This window comes from Daucus carota, chromosome 3 (assembly GCF_001625215.2).
Source record: "Daucus carota subsp. sativus chromosome 3, DH1 v3.0, whole genome shotgun sequence".
NCBI classification, from domain to species: Eukaryota; Viridiplantae; Streptophyta; class Magnoliopsida; order Apiales; family Apiaceae; genus Daucus; species Daucus carota.
Genome location: NC_030383.2, coordinates 9,287,383 through 9,300,012, shown reverse-complemented (window position 1 = coordinate 9,300,012; position 12,630 = coordinate 9,287,383). Strand labels below are relative to the sequence as shown.

General features: G+C 35.5%; 1 protein-coding gene across 2 annotated transcripts; it reads right to left on the bottom strand.

The window, feature by feature from the left end:
• Window positions 1-18: 18 nt before the first annotated feature.
• Window positions 19-8,371, bottom strand: LOC108215380 (DNA (cytosine-5)-methyltransferase 1A). 2 transcript variants are annotated; one of them, XM_017387878.2, is made up of 12 exons: window positions 8,075-8,369; window positions 4,709-6,854; window positions 2,909-4,421; window positions 2,554-2,718; window positions 2,225-2,414; window positions 1,970-2,081; window positions 1,745-1,892; window positions 1,463-1,660; window positions 1,086-1,364; window positions 839-1,000; window positions 530-748; window positions 19-382 (listed from the first exon to the last, which is right to left on the bottom strand). In XM_017387878.2, exons 1-12 carry the CDS (start codon window positions 8,115-8,117, stop codon window positions 245-247), a joined length of 5,313 nt encoding a protein of 1,770 aa, XP_017243367.1. In that variant the 5' UTR covers window positions 8,118-8,369; the 3' UTR covers window positions 19-244. The 2 variants fall into 2 exon arrangements, with proteins under 2 accessions (XP_017243367.1, XP_063946640.1); XM_064090570.1 differs by having other exon boundaries at window positions 39-382; window positions 1,541-1,660; window positions 8,075-8,371.
• Window positions 8,372-12,630: the final 4,259 nt, after the last annotated feature.

Genomic DNA, 12,630 nt, shown 5'->3' with positions numbered 1-12,630 from the left:
TGGTACAGATTATAGAAACTTCAAAACAATTATGAGTATATTATTGTAACACTGGTGTATAAGTTCCACAATTATTTTCTCATATAAAAAAAACCAATTGCTGCTTAGAATAGACCTATACAGTTTCTAGTTGCTTTTCTTGCAAGCAAAAAGGGACAAAAATGAAGACTAAACTTTTGATATACAGATTCATCTGCAGGCTGCATCAGTTGAATCAAAAACTGGCAAGAAGTTGAATGCGAAATTACATTGAGCCCTTGCCCTCCAATGCTTCTTTGAGTTTCCTTCCAAGTGCATATGCTAAAGGAGGAGGAACCGCATTTCCTATTTGTCGGTGCTTGTGTAGAATGTTACCATAAAACTGATAGCTATCTGGAAACCCCTGCAATCACAAAAATCCCGACAAAAAGATTTTAAGGCCAGTGGAGAGTGCAATAATAACCAAAACTAGATATCTGCGCCTAAGGTTCAACACCAAACGTCTGTTTCACAGTCCCTTTATGGTTATGATGCTAACAAGGGAACTTACTTGGGAGCGTGCACACTCTCGAACTGTTAAAATCCTGTCTTGATCAGGATGAAAGCACATCCCAACTTTTCCCATTGGTTGAGGATCAGTGATAGAAGTGGGAAAGTTTCCTTCCCAATCTAACCTTCCAAACAGCCCTTTCCATTGGTTATGCCTCTTGGCAGTATTTGGAAGGCACCATGGTATCAAGTCTACTAATTGTCCAGTTGACAGTTTGACCTGTATTTCAATAAGCATCATGAAAACTGCCACAAAAAATCCCTTGCAAATATATACCTATGACTCTAATATAGTTGGCTATGCTAATACCTTTTCCTCGGGAAGGTCATGCCAATCTGCACCTCGTCGCTTTGGAATTCTCTGACAGCGAATGAGATTGAGCTCATTCATTTCTTTCGATATGTGATCTGTCAAGACCATCATATTTGCCCGGATGTTCTTTTGAAACCATGAGATGGGATCACACTGATACTGCAGGTGATAAATTAAGGTGTTAGCCTCACTCAATATCTTCTACTGTACATAACATTGCTGCTTTAAGAAATGACTTGAGTACCTCTAAAGTTGTCTTGGACGCCCCATTGGTAACCATCGGAAGATCTCCTATCGTATCCCTAACAGTGATAGCTCTAAACGGTGCTCCAGCTTGTGTACTCCGGACAGCAGCATAATGCTTGTTTCCGGGTAATGCAACTTTTAGCTCTGGTGCAGCGAAGACATGCATCGGTTCTGGCCACTCGGGGAGAGTTTCTTCAGGAGATGCTGCCCAAATAAATGCACGCTTCCTCGATTGAGGAACTCCAAATGCTCCAGCTTCAAGTATACCAAACCGAACCTGAGTAGAAAAGGAATCAGTCAAATATTATATTTGTCTAAAAAAAGGGGGCAATAGATTATTACAGTAACATCTATGACTTATTTGCTAATTTTCACCTGGTAACCCATCTCAAGAAGGGAAGCAATAGCTAGACGGAATGTTTGTCCCTTGTTGAAGGACACAAAATTCCTCACATTCTCAAGAAGAAAATACTTTGGTCGATAATAATCCGCAAAGGATAAGAATGCTAAAATCATCTCGCATTGTACTTTACTCCAAGAGCTCTGGTTAAATCTATTCATTCCAGAGAATCCCTGCAATTTGCAGCAAGTACATGCCATGTGAATCAATACAAGTAACTTCTACACTTTTCTGAGAAGGCAAAAAACTTCACAAACCTGACAAGGGGGGCCTCCATTGATAAAATCAACCTGTCCTGGCAGTGGCAAATTCTTTAGTTCCTCCTCACTTAATTTAGCAGCTAAATCTGCTGCCTCTGGTGTTGAAATGCAATCATCTGCATCTCCACTCTTATCCATGATGGCCCTGCAACAAAAATAACTTATGAAAACTAGTTTCAGATAACAAAGGAGAGAAACCACGCTAGTAAAATTAATGCCTACTTTAAAATCACATTGCAATTATTGATGAACATTGTGGTGTCTGGATGATTGAGTTTGAACGCATCACCCGCAGGCTCTTCATATTCAATTGCCCACTTTGTTCTACAGACACCTGCAATTTTGAAATTAGCTTATAGTCGGGCCTAAGTTCAATTCGTGAAAGAGGTTATACCTCACAACTAGCTTTGTTGCAGTTAAATGTGTACTTAATAACACGCACGAACACACACATAGGGAGAGAAGGGGAAAGGATACCAGACTGCTGCAACCCTTCTGACAGGCCTCCACAACCAGCAAAGATATCTAATGTAGCCAAACAGTTCTCTTTTGATTTCTCAGCTTCTAAATCATCCTCCCCTTCCTTACATTTTCCCTTGTTCTTTCTTAAGGAAGAATCATATGCACCCTTAACAGTTGAATACCTCAACTTGATGTTCGATGGCAACTATTAAAATATCACAGAAGTGTGTTTACAAAGTGGTATACATAAGCAGAGCAATTTATATAAAGATATAAATAAACCACAATACAATATTCAATTTCACCAAGGAAGTGCTAATGTTTAAAATTGCAAGAAAATATACCTGCTTTAGAGAACCTTTATGAGGATCATAGAGATATTCACAAAAGAACACATGTTCATATATAGTGGGAGCATCAAATGACGGAAGATCACTTTTCTTTCTCACTTCGCATCTCCCTTCAATTGCCTCGACAAGAAGGGTGTGTGTTTCTTCACTATAATAAACCTGAGGGTACCCATTTTTAGCCACTAAAAACAAACAAAAATTATACCCATATGCATAAAAGACTCATTAACATGCAACAGGAAGTTTATTACAGAGTCTTTATCAGTAGAAAATTAGGTTGGATAAAATTCAAAACATCACAAGGAAGAATTCTACCTAGCAAAAAAAAATAGTTAAGTTTGACACATACCTCTCGAATGTCTGAGCAATACGCCTTCTCATCTGAAATGTCTTCAGGTCGGTAAAATCTCCTTACCTTGACCTCAGTAGAACTGTCATCAGCTTGTTGGGCTTTTTTAGGGACCACAACTTCAAGCAATTGACATATAGCAAAAGCTTTTAATCCCACATTTCTTCCACCTTTGAAGGTTTCCTGCCCAACTCTTTCTGTAGCAAACTGATCAGGACTTACATAGAGAAAATCATGAATGGAATAATCAGTTCCCTTGTACACAAAACTTGTCTTGCATGAGCTCACAGAAAATTTTTCTTTTTCAGTGTGGTCCTTATTTGCACTGCAAGAACTACAGATACCAGAACCCAAACCCATGCAATTAACTGGAAGACTGAAAAAAGCACCTCTCTCTGGCCAATACAAACTTTTGCAGTAGTATTCAGTTTCCAATCCCTTATTTTTCCTTTCTACAGCTCTGGCCTTATCAATCTTGTCAGCGTTTGCATTTATTTTTCTGTGCTGGTGTCCCCAAGGCCTTGACCGAATTTCCACAATAACAGGCATCTTAACATCCATCAGTTCAAATTCCATGCATTCATTTGTAAGAAATAACTCCCGTTCATTAGCCGTATTTCCAAGAACCGTTTCAGATCCTTGTCGCAACAATCTTCCATGAATCATTTCCGTTCCATCTGAACTTTCAAACATGTACTCCACATAATAGATGGCTGGAAGTTCAGCAGATGCATCATCTGTCAAAACAGCTCCCCCAACAGCAATCATTTTTCCATGTAGTGTTGCCTGTTTATACAGCATCTCACCAGATGATCTTTTACCCGCAGGCTTCCCATTCCAACTTACGTCCTTCAGTTTAGAGTTTGATTTCGATTTTCTTGGTGTTGAGGTGGGTGTGGGTGTTTTTTCTAAAGCCACTAAAGTTTCCTTCTCCTCATCTTCCTCGTCATCATCAATTTCCTCTTGCTCTTCAGCTTCTTCTTCCTCCTTTTCATCACTACTTATTCCCTCTTTCATATCTTCCGGAGAGTAGTTTGAATAAAACTCACCCCAGATCCTGTTAATTAGCCTTGTTGTTGTTGCCTGCATAGCCTTCCTCTTAGATACCACAGGGGCTATTGCTGCTCTAGGATTTAAATTTGGTTCATCCCTCTGCAAAATCTTTTTCTTCTTCACAAGCCACTTGGTGTGATGCCTTTCTTCCATTTTTTTTGTGAGGCCGGCCACAAATGCAGACTTTTTAATCTTCTCATCAGGAAATTCTAAGAACTGCTGCAGGATAATTTGTCCATGCACAACAATATATCTTTCAACAACTGCTGGAATAGTTGAAATGAAAGCAGGATGACCCTTCTCAAACTCTGAAACTCTTTTGATAACATCCATAAATGAAAGACGAGAAACTCGGGCCTGCTCCATTAATAATGTGATAATGGATATTGCAACCCTGGCAGTTTTAAGAACTGGTTCATACCACGGTGCATACTGCTTTGATGGCTTGCCAAGCCTGTACCTGTAAGATTAGAAAACATAACAATTAGAAGCCTCGTGACAGGAAATGTAATCAATGAAATTCATACTATAAAGTTTAAAGCAGCTTAAGTTAGTGTATCTTTTCTTTATATAAAAACATTGCTTCGCTGTTATCAGTGTCCCAAAATGAAACTCAAAACTTTACAGAGGTGACCAATGTTACGATGCCATGACTGGAAAAGAAATTAATTAGGACACTCATGAGACAAAAGTAAAGAAAAAAAATATTAAAAGACACGTATACTTTCTCTAAATTTTGCAGCATACCAGGCCATATCTGTGCGTATCGATATAAATACCATTGAGGATCCAAATTCGATCATCCATTCCTTTATGGCACTCAAGTATATAGGAATGCCATCAACATTTGCTGTTCCTGATCCACTAGAGGAAGAATGAGAAGTGTCAGTTTCAAGATTAAACCCAGATCCATCATCCTCAGTCATCACCCCTGATCCAAATATAGTTACATCAATTTCAGCACAAGGTTTCATTGGAAGAAGTTCCAGGGAAATAAGCCTTGAATCTGAGTTGTATAATGCCCAGTTATGAAGCATACTTCGAGGCAAATCATCAGTATAACATGCATCAAGGCCTCCATCGAAAATTATGTATTCATCTGTTTCTTGGTTGGCTGTCTTGTAATATGCAGGCAGAGGATAGTCATTTGCAATCTCATCCTCATTAATTTTTATATAATATTTGGTAGAAGCCACCCTTGAACCCTGACCTTTCTTCTGCTTCATTGACTTCCAAAACTCTTCTTCCTGCAGCAATCTTGCCATTTTTTTATCCTCTCCTTCCTCTGTTACAGAATTCTTTTGGTCCTCATTGTCTCTAATCTTCAGTGTTCCATTTGTGGATCCAATCCTTTCTTGAAAATCATTTACATGCCTGCTACTTTCATCTCTTAGGGCTATGAGGACAGGTAGCTCGAGAAATTGCTGATCATCCTTAGATGTCTCATCCAACCCAACAAGTTGATTGTAGATAAACTCACCCTGAGAGATGATGAAATCTTTAATGGATACCCCACGAGAGAAGCACTTCATACCATTCATTGCACGAACAACCCCAGCAAGCAACTCATCAAAGCTCAAATCAGGATTTCCTCCAGAAGATTTTGACAATTTCTTATAGACTTCAATACAAGCAGTGGCTTTGGCAAAAAAGTGTTCATAGTGCTTCTTGTAAGCAGCTGATGGTTTGACACAATCGTAATCTGCAACATCCGTTGAAACCCATATTATTGGAACCCCGTCTTCGTAGCCAGAAATGGCCCAGTCTTCAATTCGTCCAAAGCCTTCACATCTGATGCTACAATCCTCTTTTTGGGAACTTTCTTCAAGAGGCAAAATCAGGCCAGAGATAAACAAATCATCAACTTCCAACATTTCAAAGGGCTGTTGTACCCCATCAGAATTGTGTAAAATGAAATCAGTGAGTCTCCTACATGGCCGGCCATCTTCTTGTCCAGCTGTTAGCCGCACAGCCATTTCCTCCTCATCTACACACCGGTCTTTTTTCGTTTCAATAATTGATGCTTTTTTGGATATTTGAACAACTTTCTCTTTGAAATCTGCACATGCAGCAGCTCGCTTTGGCATTTTCCGGGAACCAGCAGATACCTCACTACTCTTTGAGACATGTGCTTCTTGTACAGCCACTTCCTCTTCGTCTAAACCCTGATCCTTTTTTGCTTTAACGCTTGATACCTTTTTGGATATTTTCACAGCTTTCTCTTTATCAGCAGCTCGCTTTGGCATTTCTCGGGAACCAGCAGAAACTTCACTGCTCTGAGAGACATGTGCCTCTTTCACAGCCACTTCCTCTTCATCCAAACCCTGATCCTTTTTTGCTTTAGTGCTTTTTCTGGATATTTTCACAGCTTTCACTTTGTCATTAGCACAACCAGCAGCTTGCTTTGGCATATTCCGAGAACCAGCAGAAACCTCGCTACTCTTTGAGACTTGTGCTTTCTGCTCAGCAGCTACTTCATCTACGCACTGACCCTTTTTTGTTTTACTGCTTGATACCTTTTTGGATATTTTGACAGCTTTCTCTTTATCATCAGCACAAGCAGCAGCCCGCTTTGGCATTTTTCGGGAACCAGCAGAAACCTCCCTACTCTGTGAGGCATGTGCTTTTTGCACAGCGACGACTTCATCTACACCCTGATCTTTTCTTGTTTTAGTGCTTGGTATTTCTTTGGATACTTTGTCAGCCTTCTCTTTGTCATCAGCACAAGCAGCAGCTAGCTTTAGGATTTTAGGAGAGCCGGCAGAAACCTCCCTACTTTGCAAGTTGTGTGCTTTCAGTTTCTTTTTGCCACTTGCAGATCCTTTCTCAGAATCACAAACTGCAGCCTTTCGTTTATTTCTCTTCTCTTCAACTCCTGGTATATTTCTCTTCTCTTCAAATTCAACCACAGGATAAAATAACAATAAATTAATAAATTAATAATGACAATTAATAATGACAATAATAACCAAATCATAAAGCAGTTGAGAGAATGATAATAGATAATAAAATTAAAAAGAAAGCATAGTTCTTTTAATTTCTAATGGCACAACAAGTTAAGCAAATATAATTGAAATGCACAAACTAATTACCAGCACCGGAATCCAGATATCATAAGATGTTGCAAAATAATACATAGCAAGTTACTGCAAATAATGAGTCTCAAATACTATGCATCAACAATTGTAAATGCATGCAGAGTTTTTGAATACAAATACATCACAAACAATCAAAGCAAATCACAATTGACTTGACCACTTGCCAAAGCAGATTCTTATGCATTTAGATGGAAAGATAAACAATAAAAAGACCATTGCTTCAACGACAGGATTTCATATTTATGGAAATATGTTGTGCACTTATTTATGCATATATGTTGTGTGTGTGCGCGCGCTCTGCATTGATGATATGTTGTGTCTTTATAAATATAAGTTGTGCGCGTGTTTACACGCATATGTTGTGCGCGTACTGATGCATAAATTTTAGCAATTTGTACATAAATCATACATTGCATTGATTAACGAGTACCGGGCACTTAAATAGCATTCACACAGCAGGTCAGCAGACAAACATCAGCTAAATACCTAAATTCTAATTTATTTTTAACATATATCCTTTGCGAAGCAGAATCAAATATGAAAAACACAGTCCAATCCACGCAACTACTTATTATCCCCCCTGAAAATGACACCAATTTATCAACCCCTTACAGAATTAATTAAAGATTTAAACCTAATGCTGATTCGAACAAATTCTAAAATTCCATAAACCTTTCACCGCCGCCTTCTCAAAATTCACTTCAAAACCCTAATGGAAAAAAATCCAATTCAACCCAATCTCAATTTTCTTCACAAATCCAATAAATCATAAAGAAAACAAATCAACACAGATTACATCACATCAAACAAATTCGCAACAATAAATACAAGTGAAATTGTCGCGAGCTTAAACAATCAAGTATACTAATTAATTATACATCCACTAGGTCACGAACTGAAACCAAAATGACTGCTAAATCAAAACCCTTATGCAAACCTAATTCAAGAGCCTCATGCACCAGATAAACACACACATCCAAAAAAATTGCAACCCATCAATCAGAATCTATAATACCTGCATCAGCAGCTGGAGAATCGAGAATTGATGAAGAACCCATCCTCCAAATCAAACAAAACGGCCAGAATTCAAAAGATCAAGAACCAAAAATGAGATTATAATTCGAAGAAAAAGCGTATATATTTAGTGACCCTTTTGTAAATCTTGGGGAGAGAGGTATCTGGGTGCGGCTATATATACCTAAATTTTAGTCATGTGTTGACGCGGCCAACAAAAAAGAGAGCGCCAATGTGCTTTTCAAAATGCTCCCTCCCGCTCAACTATGAAAAGTCGCGTCCTTTCATTTGAATTTGTGTTTATACCCTCTGCTATGCTATGCACATTCCAAATTATGAACAAAAACTACAAATTACTTTGATACATTCTAGGGAAAACTAAACTAGTAACATAAATCATTATATATATTAAACAACATAATCATTTCATAGAATGATTTAAGTAAACTAATTTAATAAATTGCAAAATTGTATCCCACTATTACTACAGACATGAGTTGAATGAAATTAAAAATGTAAATATTTATATAAATTATCGTATATTATATGCATAATTAAGTATATAATATTTCTGTGATTTGATGGTCAAATTAAAATATAAATTGGTGCATCTCAATATTCTTTTTATAAATAACTTTTGTATGATTTTAAATAGTAACATGATGAGTGATTAAATTGACCTCAACAAAATAATTCAAATAATAGCTTGCTATAATTTTAAATAGCAACGTTAATTATTTAATTCAAAATCAATTTCATAGTTATTTATATATTTATATAATTATAGGTAAAAAATATATAAATAAATTATATACAATCTGTCATTTTATTATTTCAAAATTTATTTTTTACGTGGAAAATTTAATAAATTATACACATATAAGACTGCAGTATGTTAGACCGACCCATCATGATAATTTCTTAGTGTAAATTATTAATTGTGTTATAGTTAATTCTCACGATGACAATGATGATAATGGTGTGATTATATTTTGTCATGCATGCCTATTAGTGTTTAGTCCATAAATTTTAATATATTGAATGTGATTTTTATTTTATGCGTATTCTTGATAAAAATAATATAGGTTCAACATTTACACACAATGCATCAAAATCTCATTGAATACGTTTTTACAAATATTATGTTTTGGTTCATCCATGTGAATGTGGATTCCGAACACACCAAAAATAACCTCACTAGTTCACTAACTTACTAACACTTCATTTGCCCTTCCAGGATTAACCGACGCTAAAAACCCATCAATGTTAAAAAAATCTTGATATCAGGTCTATAACAAACTAAACAAAAATAATATTATGCACAATATTAAAATTAATAAGTCAAGTTTAATCCTCACATATTAAAACAGTTATCACGAAATTATATAAATCAAAAAATCTCAAAACGTATTCAAATTTGGTAGAAAGAAATTATTGCTTGACCCACATATACAGAAAAAGGCCTGGTTTGGTTAAGCGGGAAAAATAAAAGGATGTTGATCCGGAAAAAACATGATAAAAGAAAATGTGTTCATAAGTGTAATTTTAGATGGAAGTTCAGCGACGACCAGAGTAGCACCTGATGTGGGAAACAAACACAAACATCTTTTATTAGTCCAAAACAAATTCTGTCTTCTGCTTTCTGCTTGCATGTTTATGGTTCCTTCTTTTAATTCGAAGCAAATTATGGCTACCAATTTCAATTCTGAAACCATAACTTTTAGAAAAATGAACAAATCATTTTAGATATAATAAGGGTCATGTTCAAGTGAGAACCATTGGAAACAAACCCATAGAACTTTTAACTTATTAAAGTATTAGTTAGAGTTCTGCAGCAGAACTTAAGTATTAATTAGGATTCTGCAGCAGAACTTCACATGCAAAAAAATGTCAATATCTATGTATTATATTTTAAAATTATTTTTGAACACACGCAACGATGAAAAAAACATGTATTTAGATTTAGATCAGGGTTCTGCAGTGGAACCTTAGTGTTTCCATGGTTCTATATTAAGGATTGGTTCTCTCTTGAGTGCGACCCGATATCATAATATAATATAAAACACATTATAAATATAGGGCCGCGCTCAAAAGAGAACCGATGCTTAAAATAGAACCACTAAGGTTCTAATGCAGAACCCTATATTAATATTTTAAAATTGATGTCACGTATATTGAACACTGCCATACGAATACATGTCGATAAAATAAAAGATAAGAAAGACGTAAAAATACTATAATAGAAGTTAATGTCACATATAAAATCCTCATATACAAATATAGAAATATTACGCATAGCAGAACTTTTAACATCCACGACAACACCAAAAACTTTTAAATATAAAACAGACGAAGATTTTGAACATAAACCACTGCACACTAGGCTCATCAACTTTTCCTTTTATCTCTTTAACAATCATCATATGAAATTTTGTTAATATGTAGAGATAAAAATAAGTATACAGTTTTGTAAGGAATGTGTTATACATATACAGGAAGATTAACAAAAATTGATCATAAAAATTGATGTCGCAAACAATATAACAATGATGCTAAACAAACACGAAGTCAACTATCAAAAATAAGATGTAACCAAATAAACCATACAAGAGTTTGGTACTACACGAGTAATTCTGACTTATAAAAAAATATAATTTCATATTTTATTTTATTAAAAGTTATGATTTATTACTGATATAAATTTATTTCATCATTTTAAATATATTAAAAAAATATAGAATAATTTAAAAGGTTTCGTGCATTGCACGAGCTGTAAACTAATGTAAATTAATATAAATATTTTTATTAATCAGCTGAAGCTAATAAGAATATTTTATATTAATAATTCCGACTTTTTACCGGTAATAAATCATAACTTTTATCCAATATATTTTGATATAATAAGAGTATGGATCAGACTATATATATATATATATATCGAAGACTTTATTGTGGGTAATAAATAGAAAAATATATAATTCCTCGGGAATTTCAATGATTTGGTGAGATATTATTAGTCGACACGTAATATAATAATATAGATACTATCAAACCCGAAAAAACATATGGAAAATATAGATTTTGTTGAAGACATGATGTTAAATTTTGGATATTGTCTTCCTAGCCAAAATATTTATTTATTAAATAGATAAATATACAATTTCTTGAAAATTTCAGTGATTTAGTGAAATATTACCAGTCGACACATTAATACAATGACACAGACATGGTTGTTACGTCGGTAAGTCGAGTCGAGTCGTCCGGACTATCCGGCAAGTCGAGTCGTTACTAGTCGTAGACTAGTCGACACTAGTCGACAAGGTATAAAATTAATAATATATAATTATGTATTATATATACTTGTATTTATATGTGTAATAAATTATATATGTGTGTTCTAACTTCTAAATTCTCAATTCTAACAATTCTTTTTCTCCTTTTCTCTTATTTATACTTGTAGGAGACTAGGAGATCTTAAAGACCTAAACCTACGAAGATAAAGACCGCGAGAAAATTGAAAGAAGACTAGAGAGAAGAAAATAATGTAAACATGTAATCTAATATAGCAATTTCCAACTGTTGTACCAAACAAGAGATTACTTATCAATGATTAAACATTCAAATTCAATCCATAAATTGTCACAATACTACTGCAGCAAGCCAACTAAAACAAAAGAAATACTGAATAAAAAAACTGAACAGAAACATAGTTTAAACTGCAGAAATCTAGGCAGTTTCAAGCTGCAGAAATATGGGCATTGGCAGTTTAAAACTGCAGAATTCTGGGCAGTTTAAAACCGCAGAATTCTAGACCCTTTTAAGTGCAGAATCTGAGTGTGCAGAATAACAAATCTGGGCAGTGGGAAGAATTGCAAATCTAAGCAGTGGACGAATGGCAGAATTTAGATATCATCATCATAGAGATCCAAAATATTATCTCTTGCGCGTATCTCATCATTTCTCTCACTATTAGTGTTTGGTTCATAACCAAAATCATCGTCATTCAATATAATTGGTGTCCCCTCTCCTTCCATCTCAACATCATCTTCCACTTGAGAAGATGCACTAGCCCGCCTACGACTACGACGAACCTTAAGATTTTTTGATGCATCCAAAGCTTCATCTACGGCATCCCACAAATCCGGCCTTCCTTTTGGGGTCATTATTTAAATCTGGCCAAAATCCATATTTTCAGGCCGGATCAATAGATCGGGCCTTCCTTTTGGGGTCATTAGACGGATCATAAACAGCCTCGTTAGATGCCTCAGCCATTCTGCAGATTATACAAGTGTGTGTGTGTACTGACATTAGAAAATAGCTACTGCAACAAGCCAACAACTAGTGACTACTGATTAGTGTATATATAAGTGTGTGTGTGTGTGTGTGTGTGTGTGTATACAAGTATGTGTGTGTATCAGTGTGTATAATAGTGTTTACATAAGTTTGTATAACTGTGTTTTTGTGTATGTATATAAGTGTGTGTGCGTGTAACTGTGTATATATACAAGTGTGTGTGTGTAAGAGGAGAGGATGCAGATTGTAGAGCTTACCTGGAGA